We start from the raw sequence: 20,774 nt of genomic DNA, 5'->3' as shown, positions 1-20,774 counted from the left end.
TGGCACTTCAGGGCATGGTTTAGGAGGCACGGTGGTGTTGGGTTGATGGTTGGACTTGATCCTAGAGGTCTTTTCCAACCTTAACGATTCTATGGTTCTGTAATAATGAGAGTGAACTGTGTAATAACTGTTCTCCTTCATCTTCTGAAAAGCTCTAATATGGACTTTGGTGGGGGCTTACTTTGGAAAACTTAAGAATATTAGTGTGTGTGTGGTTTAAACTTGTTCTTAATTGTAAGTTTCTGTTATAGTTTGGGGGCAGGGGAGGGCGACAACAAAATACCTTCTTTCTCTAGGTAGAAGGTAAAATATTTCCATTGCAATCAGAGGTGTAATGCCTTTATGCTTTTTTCCCCCAGCGGCAGCACATCTCGAAAGGAGTAGACCTTTCAAATGACATGAGGACATAAGCTGTGGAAGCACTATCCACGGTGCATCATGAGGTGGATTTTGGCCAGGGAGCCAAACCCTAAGAGAAGAATGGGAGCAGAAGTAGTTTGATCTACAACTCCCAGGAGGCACAGTGTTGCCATTTTGAATAAATGGTTTCAATTTTCAGCTGAGATACTTTCACTCTGGTATACTTGTTTCTGTTGGCAAAATACTTGCAATTTTGTATGGATAGCAATCTATTTTTACAAACAGGTTTTTTAGTCAGTAATTCCGTTATCTGTTAAAAATGGCTTAAGTAGAATTTTACAGCCAACTGTTGTGTGAACTTGAAGGGCTTCTGAGCCCAGAGCAAGCTAGCACAGCTGCCAGTCGTGCCTTCAGGGGTGAAATTTCACAACAGGTTTTTGGTGAATTCACCAAACTGGGTACGTGGGTGGGACTGGCTAAAGAGCCGCATTCAGAAATGTGTACATTTTGTTGGGTTTTCCACCATTATAGGCTGTATCCTGCATGGTCCTTACTGTGGTAAGTAATCCAGTACTGTAGGACAATACTCCCTTTTCTCAGCATTTCAGTAATAAAATGAAGAGTGCGCAATAGACTGCTGAATTCCTTCTCTTGGAAGAACTCTCCCCTGTACAGATGACTATATTGTTAATGCACAGTTTAAGAATATGCTTGAACTTTACTACAGCAGCAATGCTATAAGCTAAAAAAAAAAAAAAGACTTATGTAATTTTTATAATCAAGGCTTTTAAATATACATTTCAACAAAGTTACAAGTAATTGCAGATTCAGCAATGAACCCTGCCCTTTGAAGAGTATGAACTTGTAGTGATAGTCTATATACATGTTGCTAAAAGAGACATTATGCATTAGGTTTTGGATTTTGTAGCATGGGCAATAATGAATGATGTCTTTTGGATCTGCAAATGACAATTCATGGTGTTGTTACTCCAACCTGTCTGCGCTGTCCTGCAGCTGGTTGTTGGCACCTTTGTGGAGCAGCTGGAACAGCAGAAAGTAAAAGGAGCTGCAGCTCAGAGCCCTCTCCATAAATCTGAAATAAGCAGTGCTTTGGGCTGAGGTGATGAGATGCAGGTGGTACCTAGACTAAATGCTGATTTGTTGTGTAAGGGAGCAGTGTTCGGATGAATGAAACAAATCATGCCTGTCATCCTAAATTAGACCACAATCAGCATGACGTGCAGATATAATTTTTAAGTTCTTTGACTGCAGTGAGATCTAGGTTACGCTTTTTTACTATGAGGTGTTTTGCAACAGTATTGTCTGATTCCTGTCCCTTGCAAAATGATTTATTTCTAAATCTGTATTAATCCACCCACGTCTGACTCACAAAGCAGTCCCACAAACAGTTGTTTCAGCAGAACTGGGAGAAGGTGCAGGATTAAGAAGAAATGGAGGGGAAAGAGGCTGTAAAGACTCTTTCCCCATGCTGCTGCCAAGTATGCTATCATGCAAAGACAGGTATTGTTATGCCTAAATGCTTCCCTGAGGATTTCTAGGTGAATTTCTTCCAAAAAAGTTGAGGTTATCTAGGGTATGGCTCCTTGGTATTTTTCAGGCAGATCGGAGCTTGTGCTGCCCGTAACTTAGTCTGCCTCCAGCCCTGGGTTAGTGGGCCCTATCTGAGTGATAGGGCACCCCACCACAAAAAACATGGTTTGTGCTCAAATCAGAGCAATAGCGGAGCTGACTTATGCCTGTCAGAGGAGACTGTGGAGCAGAAGAGGGGAAATATTTGAAAATTGCATCACTGATCAAAAACTGCTGAACACATATATATCGTTACCACATATACCTTATTTTTAATAACAAGGTCTACAAAATCTACTTTTTCCGGATACTTTTTACTCTGTCTCTATGAGAACAGTTGTGCTGACTGGCATGCCAGGAGTTGAACTAAGATAAAAGACCTAAAAGCATACTATTATGCCATGAGCTACAATAAAACATGTATATAGCTCCTCCGATCAGAGCGTGTGTAACTCCAGTACTGTACAGGAAACTTTTCAGAGAACTGGGAAGAACTAGGCAGTGAATGTGTAGGCCAGCACAGGTGCAGTGCAGCTGATCCCACTTCTGTCTGCCATCCTCGAGGACCTCTGTGCTGCGCTGGTTCTTGGGCAGGGAAAGCCTGAGTTGTCCCATCTGCCAGTGCTGATAGACCTTATCTGCCAGTCATGGAAGTGGGGATCAGGTCTTATTACTAGATGTCAAACTGAGGTCCTTCATCTCATGCCTAGTGGAAAAAAAGTCTGTCACAGGAGTATCAGGTGCTCTCTTGTGTAGGATTTTGGTTTCCGTGGTGGTAGGTCCATCATTTATCAATGATATGATCTTTGAATGCTTCTGATCTACACAGTCATTAGGAAATTAACGTAGTCTCACAGTGGTAGCTGTTCTTGGTCAGTGCATTCTATAGCACTGTAAGGTAAGAAAGATTGCAAGGTCAGCTTTTTTTCTTTTTTGAGGGGGTTAAGGAAAAGAAAAAAGGAAAAAAAAAAAAGGTGGGGTATGTGGCAATAATAAGCATCTCTCCTCCCTGCCAGAGCTGTGCTAACACAGTGGTATTTCTCCATTTCAGAAAGAATGTTACCTCTGTGAAAGGTACCCATGTTTTACCTGCTGCTCCATTATCTCACTCGTGGCTGTGTAATGGTGACCATCTCTTTTCCTTCCCTTTCTTCCCCTCCTGCTTCTCCAGGACTCAGATGGGATCAACCTGTACTACTGGTCCTTGTTTGATGGACACGCTGGGTCGGGGGCAGCTGTGGTCGCTTCCAAACTGCTGCAGCACCATATCCTGGAGCAGCTGCAGGAGATCGTGGACATCCTGAGGAACACAGCCGTCCTCCCGCCGACCTGCCTGGGAGAAGAGCCTGACAACCCGGCCACCAACAGCCGGACACTGACACGGGCGGCCTCCCTACGTGGTGGTGTGGGGGCCCCAGGCTCACCCAGCACCCCTCCAACACGCTTCTTCACCGAGAAGAAGATCCCACATGAGTGCCTGGTTATTGGGGCCATAGAAAGTGCATTCAAGGAAATGGTATGTATATCTCAGGGCTCTGAAGTCCTTGTTGCATACAATAATGAGTCGCATGCCCCAGAGAAGATGAACATTCAGAATTTTTCTTCTCACTTTTTTTTCCCTTTCTTTGCTTAAACACCATCTGACAGAATATTTAAGAGCCTCAACAGCTTACCTAGTACATCCCTGTGAGGCAGGAACTCTATCTTACGTCCCAGGCAGCACCATGGCCACGTTTGTGGATTACTTGACTCTTTACAAGCTTGGTGCTCTTTTTCTCCTTCCTTTAAGATAAAAATTAGTATTGCCTCACAGTAGCAGATTTCAGCATTGGCTGTTATCATGAGGCTGTGTATACAGGCATGGACTTTACAAAGCCTCGTTGCCCTACCGGAGCAGCAGCAAAGGCTCTCAGCATTCCTTGCACCACCAACACACCTTGTTTGTGTTGCCCACAACTACGTAAATGGGTCATAAAAGGTCACATCTGGGATATAGATGAGGGGCAGCATCCTTGATCCAGTTCACGATAGCCTTGGGGTGGCTCATAAACCACATTAGTGACTGTTGAGCATGTGTGTGCAGCTCCTGACTGAGGCAGACTGAGTGTGGGTGAGCAGGGCATGACGTATATTCCTACCACCAACTTGACTTGTGTACAGCATGAACATCTGGGCGAAAATCATGACCCCGTGGAAACAGAATATCCATCAATTTCCCTATGGAAGGCTGTTTTTTCTCTTTTGTAATTGATGTAGCTGTTCCAGACCTTCCTCCTTCACTTGTCCACGTTATCAAAAATTATTCTTGTTGGGCAGAGCAGAGGCTTGGCCTGCCAGCGAATAGATGCAGATGAGGTCTTGGGAGATCTGTTCTTCTTCTTTTTCTTTTTTTTATTTTTTTTTTAATTTTGTTGTTGTTTTTAGAAAAGCCTCTTATTTGAGCAGAAGGCTTTTGAGCTGATGTATGTTTACCAGAAGTTTTACTTTTTGCCTGAAAAGAAGTGTTCGACCATTGTTTTTCCTTATATGTGTGAATTTTATTTAATACATGCATCTAGTTAGAGACTAGTTGTTGTTCTAACAAGGTGGTGCTTCACTTTGGATCTGAATAGCAATTATCTTGCTCAGTTGTCCTTTCTTCTCAAGGAAGCGCAGGCAAACAGACCCACCAACTGGGTTTGGACAGCATCATCTCACTTTCAGGTGGGTAGGTCCAGGAGTGAGATCCATAGCCGTGGCTTAGGCATCATTCCGTGTGGGGCATGTGAGCAGTTTTATGCACTGTGGCTAGTGGGCTCAGTTTCTGCTAGCTGAAAGAAAGAGGATGCATGAAAATCTACTGACAGTTTAGCATGCCTTTTTCAGAAAGGGAGGACAAGTTTACTCCTTTCTGTGTTGAGAGAAGGGAAAGATGACACTGTCCATCCTGTGCGTCCTAGTGGGTTCAGAGTGTGATTAAGAGAGGGACACCAATTTCACGCTTCATTCGGGGCATTTTCAGGCCAGAAGAGTGCCAGGCTCTGAGTGTGTGACATGTCTCTCTCTCTCTCCTGTTGAAACTGGCTCCAAGTGCAGGAGAGATGAGAAACAAGAGTTTCATAGCACTGGAAAGTGAAGGTAAGAGAGCTAAAAAAAAAAGGCCATTTCAAGTGCTCTACCTTCTTATGAGAGCAGCATGTGCGTTACCCGTTGCTGCCTTCCTGCACCCGTCTGAGTGAGCAGGGCTATTATTGCCCTGCTTTGTTTTGAGTTCACACCTCTGGTCATCTGTGTGAACATCTACCATCTCGGCTTGTGTCCAGGCACCTGACTGCTTGGGAGGGCTTTTATGGATAGGGTATGACAAATGTAGAAACCTTAGATAACTTGCTACATATATGATGTCTGGGTATTCCACGTACAGGTCATAGTAATCTGTCCTCCCTTTTTCTAAACTGAAGTCCAGAGAATATTTTATTTTCCTCCTTGTGTCTTTGTTCAAATGCCACAGGTCAGATACCTTAATTCCCACTTTTTGCTCTTTATCAGAGGGCTGAAGTTCATTGTCTGCCTTTGCTATATAAATGACTCCGTGTCTACCACAATGCCATATAATTTCAGCGTTAAGTTGTACATTAAACAGAAGTCTTATAAAAATGGTCAGATTAAGAAAAGCAATAGGTAATGATATCTACTTTAAGCTGTCGTCCTTATAATTGATCTAGGCAAAAGAGTATTTTTTTTCTGCCCGTGTAAGGCAGCAGTTCATAAGATCAACAATCCTGAGTCTCATCTGTGCTTGTAGTGATTGATCTTCCTCCTGACCTCTCTGTGACTTCCTGCTAGCTTATACTCCTAGTAGTCTTCTATAGCACACTGTTTATTCAGCCCTATTTTGTACTGGAACATCATGGATGTTGTCGAGTTAGGTCAGTGTGGTTGAGGTGCGCATAATGTATGAGTTTGTGCCAGCAGAGTGTACCGTTTTACCTGGTGCTTGGTGAAAGCTCATGTTTCCTCACATGTAGGCAGACTTCTTGGTGTTGTTTCCTGAAACACCCATCACTGCAAAGGAGCCCTTTGAACCTGGTGAAAATGCTGAATAGGTAAAATACTTTTTAAAATTTTTTTTTAATAGTCCTGCCTGACAGGTTTATCTAATGATGGTTTTGTCCGCTCTTCCTGGGAGCATTTATCACGTCATTACTTTTTTTTCCCCAGTTACCTTTTGAATTCTAGTAAAGCTCTCCCTGTTTTTGCTTCAAGTCTCAAAATGCAATTCATCCCATTCAAAAGGCTTTTTAAAATTATTTTTCCCTCATTGGGTGTGGCTTCCTTTGGACAGTGTTCTCTGACAGCTACATGCAGTAAAACACTCCGGAAAGCTGATACAAAGTTATTGGCTAACTTCAAAATTTAACAGTTAAGCTGTCCCCTTTTTGAAGTACTTCTGGATGGTGTTCCCTGATTGTGTTGGAACTAGGATTAGCAAGTTTGTGTGTTTGTGTTCTCAGATAATTTACTGTCCTGTTCAAAAAAGTAAAAAAAGCTAAATGTCAGTAATTGTCAGTGATCACAATTATTCCACTTAAAAGGAAATAAATAAGCTCAAGTTCTGAAGGTATTATAAGTCAAATCCTCTAATTTTCATCTCTTGAGTTTTAAGGTGTGCATTTATAGCTTCAGTTCTAGGGAGCCAGGAGGGATGTTTCCAAGTGCTGTTCTGTACTGGACAGAAGTATCAAACTATACTTCCTTCCCTGTATTTAACTTTGTATATATATGTGTGATGTAGTATGTATTTTAAAGATTAAGGGGAGACAGCAGCTATTCCACACCAAACTCTCTTTAATTTTGGATGGGAAAAAATGACACAGAACTAGTCTGTAAGATCTATTGGAAGGTATAAGTTTGTATCTTTTGTATCATAATTTTCTTCTTTATTGAGATATTTTTGACTCAGATGAAATCTAGACAGGTGCTTCTGCAAGATTGGTGCCATTTTAATTTGAACAATCTTGAGAGTGCAACATATGTTGTACAATTTTCCTTTTGAAAAGCTTCCTCTGATTGAATAGGCAGTAGAAACGAGGAGGGTTGAAACTGTTACAGGCATTTTGATTTCTTTTTGACAGAGGTAAAGCAGATTAAGGAGTTAGTTTTGTCTTTATGAATTATGAGGTTTTGTGTGTTTTGGGTTTTTTTTGTTTGGTTGGTTGGGTTTTTTTAGGCAGATACCTGATACTGTGTGTGAGGGGTAAGATTGATATCCTGGAGGAAAGGTCCCTACTCTGAGGACAGATATAGATGAAAAATAGTTCTTTTAGTAGTTGTTGCAATATGCCAACTTGTTGTAATGACAATACTTCAGTTTGAATGTACCTAGCTCTGTTTTGCAGGCCCTAAAGTTCTAAAACTTAGCATTGCCTATAGCTGGCACTCGCTTTTTGTGCTGTCGCTCTTGCTGCTTTCATGCTGCCTCCCCTGCCTCTGCGTCGGCTGCGCACACGAGCCCGCCTGGCTGAGGCTGCCGGTGGCGGGCGTCCTGGCACGCTTCGTGTGCCCAACATGCGTGGGTCAAGGCAGGCGGAAGGAAGGAAAAGCTGGGGCCCTGCAGCACCCCGAGAGCCACCAGCCCACGCCACGCTCTGCGGCGAGGCGAGGCGCCTGAGCCCCTCCGCAGGATCTCCACGAGGTGGCACGAGCAAGCCGCCATCAGGGGTCCAGGAGCCTCCGACAGAGAGGATGGTAATGGCTTTGTGGCATAATCTCCCTCATTTTTCAGAAGAGATTGTTAGCTAGCTTGACTAACCTGTGCTTTTGCTCTGGGAAGCCCAGGTCTGAGCCTTAGTGAGGCAGGTGCTGAGGAGACCTCTGTCGGGACAGCGGGGATGGTCTGTCCCAGGCTGATGCAATGCTCTTGGACTGCTTCTGTAATCAGTGGACAAAGTGACCCCTGCTCTGTGTCGCCTGCTCTGGACACATATCCTGTCACACTTTATGGTGTCCTCTGCAGGTTCTGCTCCATCCTCCCTGCGCTCCGTCACCCAGGGAAGGGGGACCAGGGTGACCAGGCGTGAGGCAACCCCTGTGGGCACCCTGCTCCTACCTGCCGCTACAGCATCCGTCCTAAAAAGCGGGGCAGAGCACAGGCTGAATTAGCTGCTTCCTTGGCATGAAACAATCATCTTTTGAACAGAGGATATAGAAATCCTTTTTTTTTTTTTTCCTCCCCTTCTGTCAGGGGACACAGTGTGTGTAGCACACGTTGCCCTTTGGGCTGAAAGGTACGTTGTTTGATTGTGCCCAGCATTGCTCAGCTCTTCCCCTGCACGCAGATTGCTACATGGGAATGAGCTGCATGATACAGAAAAGAGGAAGAAGAAAGGAAAAAAACCTTGCTGTGAAATCTTTCTCCAGGTGAAAAATGAGGAAAGCTTTGTATACACTCAGACTTTATCTAAAATGAGCCCCTTTACACCCCAAAGGCTTCAGAGGCATTTTGGCATTTCTGCCAATTTGTGCTGCACTACTTTCCCAGCAGCACTGTTAGAAAGTATTTCATTAAAAGCCAGTGTCTCTACATCAGAATGAGTTAGTGTCAGTGGTGGGCTTTATTTTATTTTGGTTTATTTTTTCCCCTCAAATCTTGTTGAGCTGTAGGAAAGCTTTCCCCTTCTTCCTTCCCCCCAAAAAGGGAAATGTCAGACAAAGTGTATAATACCCAATTAAACATGGCACTGAATGTACTCTGGCAAGTCATGGTAGTAAATTCAAGTTCTGAAAAACAGCTAGATGGAAGAGCCCATGAACAGCAATGATTCGAAAAAATCCAGTACACAGATCTAGTTTAAGTCAAGGAAACTCTGAAAATGAGGCCCTAAGGATTATCTGTCTTCTCTCCTATTATAGATGCTTCTGAATTCTGCTTATTAAAAGAAATAAATTTTAATATAGGCATTCCAGCACTTGCAAAGTGTATGTATGACAGAGCCGAAACCAGGTGAGGAATGGTACATTCTTCAAAGGTCTCAGAGGATAGTCTAAACTGTGGAGATGAAGGTTTTTTAAAATTCCTGGCAGTGTGTGGAAAATCCACTGTAGTATTTGTAAGTTTAAATTATTTTGATGGTTAGAAACGTCTGCTTCCTTTGAACTGTTCTTTTCAGCTTAATTTAAAAATATATAGAAACCATGGGGAGGAAAATCAGCTTCTCTATGGTAAGATTAGATAAAGTGGCATTTATAACAGGCCTATGTCTGTGACCAAAGGTTCTGTAAGATTTGATTTTTAGCTTGGAGGTATTTTTCTCCTGGTCCTCACCCTCCACATGCATCCCCCCCAAAAAAAATTAAAAGAAAATTTAAAAAAAAAAGAAAAAGGGAAACGACAAGTTGATGAAAGCATGGGCTAAAAGCCAGCAGTCAAACCCTGAGTCTCTCCAGCAGCAGAGTGCAGTTCCCATGAGCAGCAGAGGATGGCCTTGTCGGGCAGCGCTGCGCGTTTCTAGCTGTCACTGCCGTGCCGCCTGCCTCAGTACTGTATTCATGGCACAAATGGGATCGGTCCCTATGTCTGTCCCACTGGCCAGCGAGGAGCAACGTTATTTGTGACAGACACCTCTGCCCAGCCTGCTCGGGACAGCGGCCAAGGGCTGCGGAGCATCCCCACCACTGCCCCAGGTCACCTCCCTCTCCTGAAATTTGTAGGAAACAAAGCTGCGGTCCCTGGCCTCCTCCAACTCTGCAGATTTTCAATCAAATTGCAGCTGTCGTGGTTTGCATTTGTTGTGGTGCTTTTCCTCAGATAAATTTAGCTCTAAATACCATTCCCCAAGGCGTGGACAATTTGCGCTGTTGTTGCTCAGTGCAAATACAAAAATGGCTGAAGTATAGCTCTGTGTGTGTATGCACACACACACAGAGGCAAACAAATATATTCATAATATAAAGCACATACAAGTAGGCAGGGTTTAGCTGAAAAGGTCTGCCAGTGCTTGCAATAGCAGTGTTAAATGATGCTCCCTGTTTGAATCCAGTATTACAAGGACAGACCAGTTTGAAATTGGATTTGATTCTGAACACAGGAGAGGAAGGTAATTTGTAACATGCTGTGGTGTTACCCCAAACTAAACTAAGAGGCAGCAGAATGAATTCATTGGCATATACTTCAATTTTTGTGTAAAATGTGTCGAGTACTGGAAAGTAGCTCATTTACTTGTCTTGTGTTCTCCAAGCCTTCCTGGGACTATATACGCATACATACATATATATGTGTTTGTGTATATATGTATGTATGTATTTATGTATTTGTTTCATTCCTGGGTTTGCTTGATTGTTGGTGACAGATATGACTTCTGTTCTCCTTCTATTAAGCAGGAGGGCTTGTGTATATATATAATATTTCTTACACTCAGAATCAGTTGGAAGCTAAACACAGGAAGAACTATTTGAGTAGGTATGTACCTCCTTAAATTTGGGCCTGTGCATGTGCATAAAAATTAAGTCTTTTCAGGACTTTATAAAAGCAGTGGGATGAGACACAGGGTTAAATACTGTGGTTCATCCAGGAAAGTCTGTGAATGCCTAGTATTTTTTAGTAAATACTGTTCTACTGACCTTCCCTCCACTGCCCCCTTAACAAGTTTAGCATCCACCCGTTTCCTGTGTTTCTGAAGGGTAGCCTTGTGGCATGAGTGTGTCTTGCTGCTGTTTGTCAAAGGTATATGCTCCGCAATCCTAGCCTCCCTTTTGGAGAGCAGGTAGTTAGTCATGTCGTAGCTAGGTCTCATTAATTACCTGCTGTCTATGTAAAACACTCTCCAATTATACCACCAGGTACCTGTTGTTAAGCTACATTTATCTTTGCCTTCATTGTGCTTTTTCTATAGCAAATTCCCTTGCATCCCTCAGAGCTGCCACTTGTTCCTTGGTGCGTGATGTTTTACAATCTCCTGTCCTGATTTTTCCCCGAACATCTTTGTATCATAAGTACTATGTGCTCCTCCACTTCCCATTCTTCTCCCTGACCACGTGGCCATAGCTGCAACAGTAAAGAAAGCCAGTGGGATATGCAGTTTAAGAAAGACTCTATTGGGTTTTTTTAGGGGAATCTTCATTTTCTGAAACATAAATTGCAATGCTATCTTTATAAATCTTGTTCTCTCTTCCCATAGGATTTGCAAATAGAACGAGAGAGGACTGTGTATAATATTTCTGGCGGCTGCACAGCCCTTGTGGTGGTGTATTTATTGGGGAAGCTTTACGTGGCAAACGCTGGTGACAGCAGGTGAGTAAGCATGGTGTCTCCCCAACTATTCCTTCATCCCAAACTTTCCAGATCTGGTGTTGCCAAGTTCCTTAGTTGCAAACAGTGTCACAAGAGGATTCTGTTTCTTTAACAGTCCTCACAGAAATTAATGCAAATGCTTCCAGTATCTAGTTGAGTGGTGGATGCAATCAGGGAGGTTGATGACACTTCTGTCCCTGTAGCAGTTTCTGAATGACTTGATGGTTGCAGAGAAGTGGAAAGCTGCTAAAGTGCCATTGAAACATAAGAGATGTTGTGTGTAGTAGAATTGTGTGTTGAACACTGACAAGGTGACTGCACCTGGAACAGCTGGTAGGGCTGGACTGGTTCAGTAGGAAGTCCTGTGGCTCCTGTCCTCTGCCTTGGTCTTGGAAGGCCACCTGGCTCTCGGATTTTGATATAATTGAAGGTAATAATCTGTAAGCAAATAACTGCTACTTGTGCAACAGGGAAGACAGGAGGGAGAGGGGCTATCACAGGTTAGGATTTCTACTGTGTCCTGTTCTAGCTTGTGTACTTGTCCATCTCTCAGAATTGAATGCTGTTGTTCAGGAGTTGTTGCTTTGTTTTATTTAGAAGTTGGATGCTTGAAGACTTGTCACAAGAAGCTTTTTCTTTGTCTTATGATTTAGCTAAAGCTAGGGGCATAATGGAAATCTCTCACTTGCATTCGTTTCCTTTCTCTCACTCTCTGCCCATAAAACTATCAGAGAGAGATAATGAGGCTGGACTTGCAAGACTTTAGACCTTCACATGTTTCTTTTGGCAGCACTCTGTGTAAACAGGCCAGAGAGAATAGTTCCCTGCACTATAGAGACTGCTGCTGTGTTCTCTTAGCAGCTGAGAAATTAAAGTCTGCAGAGGTACTAAACCACATTGTCTTTAGGTGAAGACTGCTGCAGTTATGCATTTGTGTTTGAGGTTTGTCTGCACATGGTTCATGTTTGTACTGCATGTGCACAATGTATTTACAGAGCAGCAGTGAACTGCAAAATGTTTTGTAGTTTAAACCTAACATTTTTGTTGCCTCTTGCTGCTTTAAACTGTGTAGGAAGTCAGATAAGTCCTTTGTGCACAAAGTTCCTATTCTTTTCAAGTTGGTGATTGTTCTTAATATGCTGAATTTGCTGTTTATATTGCAAATTGATCACCTGGTTCCTCTTGACAAGTGACATATATGATTTTTTTTCTCATCAAATGTCAAATGAGTCCTCACAGAGGGTAGCTGCAAACATGTTTAAGTAGACCACCTATCTAGTCATCAGAACCACTATCTGCATTAAATTTTAGCTTTTTTGCCATTAAATTAGAAATAATCATGTTTTCTTGTGCTATCGTACTTGAAGTACAGTTGAGTCTCTTCCATTGGGTTGGCTAAATTGCTTTATTGTCTCTTAAAAGTGTGCTGTGTAAAACTGGCCATGCATAACCTACTTCTGAGTAGTTGAGGTCTTTGTTCTTAAATGAGTGGCTGCTTCCAGTTCCCCCAGGATTCCTCCTCTGCTTCCCAAGAGCAGCCTCAGTTCCATTGCAACTTCTGACACCCAACGGGAAGAAACTCATTGTCAGTGATCTTGAATTAGCCCAAGCATCCACTGTAGTTAAAGCCACCAAGACTTCAAGAGGTTTTGAATGTTCATCAAGCCCATTGAAAACATTTTGTCATAAAAACAGGAAGAGCAGTAATTAGAATGAAACCCATTGGCAAGGCCAGGTCTTGTTTGAACCAGGATTCAAATTTTTCTACTAATTCCTCGCATCTTGTGGGTAATGGGGTCCCACCAGATCCAAAATAGCTTGGTTTTGTACTTTCCAGATAGACCTCACAGAAACCTTCCTCGTGCTGAGGAGTATTCTCTGGATTTCCAAAATATTTAACTTTCAAATAATCCCTCTTGTAGGCTTCTGTAGCTCAAGAAAATAAAAGCTCTAAAGTGTGGAAGATCTGTTGATCTGGGCATCTCTCCCACCAAATCCCCACTTCCCAAGTTTCAGAAAGGGAGAAAAACAGCTATTGCAAAATATCTAAGTTGCTCCTCATCACTAGAAACACATTTTAAGACTAGAAAAGAAGGTCTGAGGCTGTCTGTCTACTGCCAAGATGCACAGAGCATTCCTGTATTTTTAAGAGCACACTCACATAGCCAGAAAGTTTTGTGTTAGAAAAATATATTCTTTTTTTGCTGTCTCATGCCTTGCATGGTCAACTTCACAGTTTGTACAGATACAAATGAGGGCTGTGAGAAATGCAATAAGGAAACTACTTAAAAGAACATTTGTATGCTCTTGAAAAGAAGGGTGGGGATTGGTTTTTTCACCCAAACGGGACTTGTGCTTGTTGCTGTTGGAACTAGACAAACTGTTCTTCAGTCAAGCTTTAGTTTCTTTGAGTTCACCTACTCATTTGTGCCTCTCCTCTGTCTGCACTCTCCTTCTCCCCTCTCTGCTCCCTCACTGGAAAAAGCCTGTAAATAAATCAAGCTACATTTCCCACATACAGGAGTCTGTGGGAGGAGGTTTCATGCGGCAGGGGTGGGAAATAAAACATTTTGGGTTCATGCAAACCTCATTTGTACTGCCTCTGCCCAGAAGCAGGTTAGGTCTTTTAATTCCAGGCAACTTCAAAACAGCAGAAGCTTTTAAAGGTGAGTTTTGAACAGCTTCTGCTGTTACAAGACTAAGGTACGGGCAACAAACTGTTACTATCACAATGAGACTAAGGAAACGCCAAGTGTGAGACTTGAATAATAATGTGCTATGCCATGCTAGCTATACCTCAGACTTATGTCTGTGGCATTCAGTTTAACCACCAAAGCCTCTCAAATCTAATCATTTCATGCTACGTACCCTGGCAGTGTTGTATAGCAGCTGTCCTTTTGTAGTTGATGTGTAATTACATCATGAAAAGACTTTAATTACCATATTACTAAATTACCAGCCAGCAATCCTTTCAGGTTCAGCCCTAGCCTCACTTCTGTATGGACTATTAGGCTTCTCCAAGCTGAACACTTTTGGTTGGTGTAAAAGGGAGGAAAAATTGTGCTAATTGTAGGTTTTGTTATGAACTATTATTGAGCTTGATGTTATGGCATCACTAATGTCAATGATATAATTAAACTTCTGCTAATGATGCAATCAGAGTTCTGTAATAATTATACGTTAACTGCACATGATACCAGAACCCTACTAAAAATGAGGTGATGTATTCAGAGCCTGATAAAAACAACATGGATGGAACCGCTTTCGTTCTCTAACAGCTTGTCTGATCATTCTTGGACTATGCCATAAATATACCTACTTGTACAGTCAAAATTCGTGTCTGAATATTGGCCAAAGCTTTTTCTAATGTTTCTCTCTCCCTCCCCTCTCAGTGGTTAGGATTGTCCATGCAAGGTTATCTAATTAGGGACTGATAGAGCTATAGTTAGCTATCCAATGCATAGTGCTTTTCTGGTAAGCATTGGTGCGCTGTGCTTTGCTTACCAGTTTGACATATATACTATGGTAACTAGGCCAGACCTTCTGAATAGCTGCTTTTTTAAAAATAAGGAATAGTAAATCTTCTCATTCTTTTAAATAGTATTGTTCAATTTTATATCGCTAAAGTGACTTTTACTTCTAAACTGTCGTAACATGCCTTGTTAATCTCAGTTCCTTTTAGTTTTATGCTCTTTATTAGGATGTTGTTTTATAGCTAGTGATGAAGCAGTAGTAAAACAGGGACGTAATGTTTTTACTGATTACTGCCCAATTATTGTATAGCCTCATGCAACATAACATTTGCCCAATATCACTACAGCGACTGTAATGCAATATGATCATATTAACTGTCTTTGGCAGGAGTGTTCTGGCTTTCATGTTGTCTGGCTAAGGAGGTGCTCGGAGACTGCAGGCACTGCCATTTTGTGCTGTGCTTGAAGCCACGTAGGGTGGCTGTGCTTTTATCATTATGCAAGAAGCAGAACACCACAAGTTGATTTGACTTTTCCATAGGCCCTGAAACTCTCACTATATCTGCAAATGCATTTTGGGCTTTTTTGATTTATTGGCAGAAGATGGGATCAAAGCAAAGAGTCTGTTTCAGAGGCTTCACAGACTTGCAGGGTCACTGGATTTTTTTGCTTTGCTTCATCAGCTTTTTATCATCTTTTTGCTTCCTTGCTTTTGTTCCCCTGTGCTTGTGTTTTCAGGGCATATTCACCCTCTGCTTGAACATATATCCGCATGTCCAGAATAGATTTTCTCCTCCTTTTTGCAAGTGTAGAATTAATGCTAAGGTATTTGGTATTGTTAAATGATAGGAGCTTGTGGAGTGAATGTTTTTGTGATGCTTCCACTGGGTGCAGGTTAAGCAACTTCATTGGTGCTTCAGGTGCCCAGATGTGGGGGAGTGTGTTTATAACACTGACTGCTCCCAGTGTAATAAAATAGTGAATTGAAAATTGAATTCTACTTTGTTTACTGTTTCAATTCTTTCTGGATTTGCTGCTTGTGTTGAATCTCACTACATTTTATACTTCTGTGTCATGGTGCTTGTCAAATGCTTCCTTCATGCATAGTTCTTATAGGAAGTCAAATTTAGGGGATTAATCTGCTTCTGTGAAGTAAATGAGAGGGCCATAGAAACAGCCATGTATCTGCTGACTGGCACTGTAGCTTAAATAGAATTTCTGAGAAGTCAGAATTGATGATTCTGACCCATGTTTTGTGGTTCATCATATCTGACCTCTTCCTCAAGGCAGTCCAGCAGGGTGGTTTTTGCCAGAAGCTCTAACACTGTGTAAGGATGGAAACCAAAAAGTGTTCTAGTATATTACTGCTGTAGAGCTAGTTTGCTTTAGTCTTTGGTTTAAAGTATTTTTAACGGACTTTAATTTTCTGATTTTCTTAACTACCCATCTTCTAATCTAAATGGTGTACAATTTCCCTGTTCTCCTTGAGTGGTCTGCCTAAGCCCTCTGTCTCCTTACATCTGTGTCTGCATAAACAACAATAACCGTGCTTTGTACTTAGAGGTCTCTAGAGGAAAGACTAACTGAGTTACTAAGCTTCTCCAGTCTGCGGTATTTGGAAAAGCGTTCTTTTTCCTGTCTTCTCCTAAAGATGGGACAAAAAGAGCTGCAAATCTCTGAAGCGCACGCAGGGCCTTTCATCCTAGGACCACACACTCTGTGGTGATTCCTCTTTGTCCTCTGAAGTTATAATTCCTCCAAATCCTCAAAAGGTGTCTCCCAAGAGGCAAGAGCAATACTTATGGACTGTCTTTTGGGCAAGCTATATGCACATTCCCTTTTTACGTTATTATTAATTCTTTGATGGAATCACTTCAAAATAGTAAATGCTTGATTGTTTTGGGCAGCAGATAACCTAAGTCAGGTTTGCTCAGGAGCCTGTGTAGTGAGGAGACACTGAATTCAAGATAAAGCGAGTCTCTCCCACATACATTCTCCTTCACTGACTGCAGTTTGGTAGGTGGAGAAGTCTGATCCTGCCTAGCTGAAAATGTTAGAAAAGAGTGTGGCATCTTAGTCACACTCAGGAGATATGGCCAAGTCCCATCTCTCTATTTCCCCTGCTTCTCTTCCTTGGAAGGCCAACTTGCAGGCCTGCAGAAAGCAGTTCTGCTCCCCTTTTTCTGCCTGGCCTCCTTCCAGGGAGAAGCAAGAGCACAGGATTCACAGGAATAGCAGCAGCATCAGATATTGCAAGATTTTGTGCTGGGTTAAGGTTTTGGAGGTGCTTCAGGAAACTCTTTGAGGTATGGAGAAAAAGTGTTGGATCAGAAATAAGTCATTGCGCTCAACATGCAGTGATGAGGAAGAGCATTTTCTAGTGATCCAGTGGATGACAAGTTCCAGGGTACTGACACATTGTATTGAGCACCCACCTGGCAGAAACAGTTTATTTGGCAGTAAATGTTCATGGGCTTTTGAAGACAAAACAAATGTCCTGCCTTTTCTTCAAACACTTGTTTTTTCCTGGGAGACCGTATGCCTTAGCATTGTCTGTGACAATCTAGCAGGTGTTGAAGCCATTGTAAACATTTTCAATGAGTGGTACATTCAGTTAAATCTCTGGCCCTAACCACACAGACATCATGTAACCATGAAATCCTTATGTTCCAGACTATGAGGAATTGAATTTTGGCTATTCAAGTAATGTCAGTAAACTGAAAGGCCACAGTTCGTTGGTATATAGTTTCCAGGAGTGATGAATTTTGTTAACTTTAATTCTCATAGGTTTTCAGCCTTTAAAAATGAAAAAAAAAAAGGGAGAGGGGAGAACAAAACCAACTGAAACCGAACAAACTAATCGAGCCAGACCAAAATAGTTGGTTGTTGCCACTGCAAGTAAAAATTCCTCTGCTGCCTACTGTTATTGGTGAATACAGCACTGATCAAGGAAAAAATCCCACTGTAATAACATCTTTGCATATATGTTGTGTGTGTAGCCTGTAGAGTTTGTAGTGTCTGAGACAAGATGGGCAAAGAGACATAATTTTAATCACTCTTTTACCAGTACTTTACTGATGCATAAAGAGCCTGTGACCTTCAATAGAGGCAACTCGTGGTATAAGCAAATATATGAGAATCAAGATCTCCCAGTGCAGTGCATTAGGCTCAAACCCAGCTTTTTAATCTGTGCCTTTGTAGCTGACCACAAGTGACCCGCAGGTTCTTCATTCCAGTGTTACAGGGCCAGGGCCAAGGCATGCTAAGCAGGCTGGGTGCCTTGGACCTCTAGTCCCATCCATACTCTGAGAGGAGAGCCAGGGGGAGCATCCCAGGCTTGCTTGGTGAATGTTTCAAGTCTGCTGCAGTCCTTACTGTGTTGGAAAGCTTTTCTCGTCCCTTGAATTCAGTGAGCTTGCCAGGCAGCCCAGTCCATTTAGTCTCAGCAGCAGCTCTGCAGTGCAGCTTGAGCCCTGCTCCTGGAGCTTTTAGCGAGGGCTTCCCTTGTCACTTCTGCATGGGTGAATGAAGCAGGGCTTCAGGAAAAAATCACTGATGCAGAGTGAGCAGAGTGCGCGACTTTCAGTCTGCTTTTACTTCTCAGTCCAGCTTGCTCCAATATCCTGCTGCTGCCACTGAATTAAACAGAAAAAGCTGAGATCAAAGTAGATGCAACGCTTTAGGTGATAAAAGTCATTCTGACTTCCTCAACAGTAAGACAGTGAAGGGCGGGGGGGATCCATGCTTCTTCCATCTTACATGGTCAGCCATATCCCAGCCATATTACTGGCAAAGTAAACACTGACTTGCACAATGATGCCTTCATCCACTAAGCCCAGGTTTAGTTGCCATAGTAACTCGTCCTGGAGATGAATGTGATATCCTGGACAGCAGGGAAAAAGACTTTGATGCCACAGATACCAGTCCTGAGGCTCAGAGCTGGCCACAGAGACATGACTGCACTTCTTTGTTCATTTCCCTGGCACGGCCTGAGTAATTGGTGACATGTTGTTCAGCTGAGATACAGAAACACAGTGGTGTATCTTCATTGCAATCCTGGACTTAGCTGTGTTCAAATGAAGAATACACTGAAATCATCACGGGCAAAATGAATCCCGTGAGGGCAGCAAATCTCCAACCTAAGGATGCTGGAACCGATGGCGAGCAGTTTTCGTGTGCTAACAGTGTCGCTATAAACTCACTATAAACTGACTTGTACTAGCTTCCTAGCTGCCAGCTGAAGTCCTCTGAAAGATCGGTGGGTTCAGATGTAAACCAACAGGAAAGTACACACAGTTAATCACAGAGCGCTTTCATTTAGTTTACTGGCTTTTGGTTTTGTGTTACTGGAACCAGAGTAGACAATGCTAGAAGTGTATAGGTAAACACAGAAAGTCACCGCTGGTTCAATGGCAAAAGTTACTTTCCTGATTAAACAGGCAAGTTTAATCAGGAAAATCACATAGAGATAGCCAGTGCCATCCCATTAGTGATGGGGTGGGAGTACAAAGAAAAAAAAAGTATAATTAGCCCTAAAATGAAACTCTATTAATAAGCCAACTGCTAATAATAACTCCATACTTAGATTGCATCAGACAAGCAATACACTTGAGGACCTAAACTAGAGCAGGGGATTCATGGGAGAGTCCTGTGGGAATGGAGCTGCAGCCCATCAAAGGGGCCCTGAGAACTAGAAGCATGCAGCTTCTGGGGTCAAAACTGACTGGGCGATGTGTATTCTCCAAGCTATCTCCTCTGCGGACAACCTGCAAGCTCAATGTTATATTTAATTTTAAACTGTACAGTGAGTAGTGATGCAGAAACAACTGAAGTAATTTAGTTACAGTGTTGGTGACAGCCAAGAGCTTCTCACTGTTGGATGCGAGATATAGGGCAGAGGGAGGCCACCAGGAGCAGAAAATCCCTTTAACTGCTGCTTATTAAGTTGCTAGTTGAATACATGGGATGGAATGTGAGATCAGTTCTAAAAATTCAGATTTTTATTATTTATGGTGGCAGTAAGGAAGATGCTGACTGGCTCAGGTGCTAGTGTAGATGAGAAGTAAGCCTGTCCATGGAAATCTATTAATATTATTTTGCTTTGAGAAACAGCTTCTACTTGCCCATTCGTGATCCTTTATTAAAAATAATAGAATTCATTTAGTAAAAACAGTACCAGAATAGTGGCTTTAGAGTATATCAGCAGCCTCATTTTGCCCAGAGACCTTCTCCACAGGAATCACTAAATAAGCATTAGAAATTTAAATATGAATGGATCAGGTAGCTGGAAACAACTTAAAGCTCTACACATGCGTGCAAGGAACAGCTTGCGTGCTTGTAGGTGCCTCTGAAAGACTACTTTCAGGGTTTATTGCAGGGACTGGATTTAATAATTTCTTTCCCTGGTTCTTTTCAAAGGCAGGAGGAGGTTCTCGTGCTGCCACGGGAGGGGGTGTAGCACGCTTGGCTCCGTGCTGGTGCGAGGACATGAAAAGAGGCCGCTGAATGAAATACCTGGGAATGCCTGACCTTGGTGTCAAGCCGGAGCAGGGACATGCTGCTGAGATGTTAACCCTCAGAGCAGCCAGGGTGGCTGACAAGCCTGCAAAAGGCCTTTAGCAGAAGTTTGGGAGGGTTCTTCATTGTTCCTGCAGGAAATGCGGAAGCACGCTCCTGTAGGAAATTACTTTAGCGCTGCCTTTGAGCAATACTTCACCAAGGCAAGTTCTCGCACCTTTTATTGGCTTGAGGGAGCTGAAGTTCCCCCAAGTGATGAATGAACGAATGCGTCTGAGCAGCCTGCTTTAACCACAGCGTACATGATGAGACTACATTGTCACAAGAAGAGCCACAAGCAGGGAGAGTGCATTCCCTCTTAACGTTGGCTTTGTTCAGCTGAAAGAAAAATGATCCAGTGTTTCTATTCTGTCACAATATTTCTGCGGACAGCCTGATGTTTGTGCTGAAAAATGTGAAGAAACCAGGGTGGCAGGACTGTTGATTGGCAGTAGATGGAAAATGAGGACAGAGGCAATTTTCATTGGCTCTACCCCCTCCATGGTTTGTTGCTTGTTTTCTTCTTG

At 42.6% G+C, this 20,774-nt stretch overlaps 1 protein-coding gene across 1 annotated transcript in view; it reads left to right on the top strand.

Moving 5' to 3' along the window:
* Positions 1-20,774, top strand: part of PPM1H (protein phosphatase, Mg2+/Mn2+ dependent 1H) — a 139,020-nt gene that overhangs the window by 73,393 nt on the left and 44,853 nt on the right. The window contains exons 3-4 of the mRNA XM_064448579.1: positions 3,122-3,466; positions 11,106-11,218. Of these exons, the coding sequence (XP_064304649.1) occupies positions 3,122-3,466; positions 11,106-11,218 (458 nt within the window). The remainder of the gene's footprint in view (positions 1-3,121; positions 3,467-11,105; positions 11,219-20,774) is intronic.

The sequence above is a fragment of the Phalacrocorax carbo genome, chromosome 1 (assembly GCF_963921805.1).
Source record: "Phalacrocorax carbo chromosome 1, bPhaCar2.1, whole genome shotgun sequence".
In the NCBI taxonomy this organism is placed as follows: Eukaryota; Metazoa; Chordata; class Aves; order Suliformes; family Phalacrocoracidae; genus Phalacrocorax; species Phalacrocorax carbo.
This window is presented reverse-complemented; position numbering and strand designations above follow the sequence as displayed.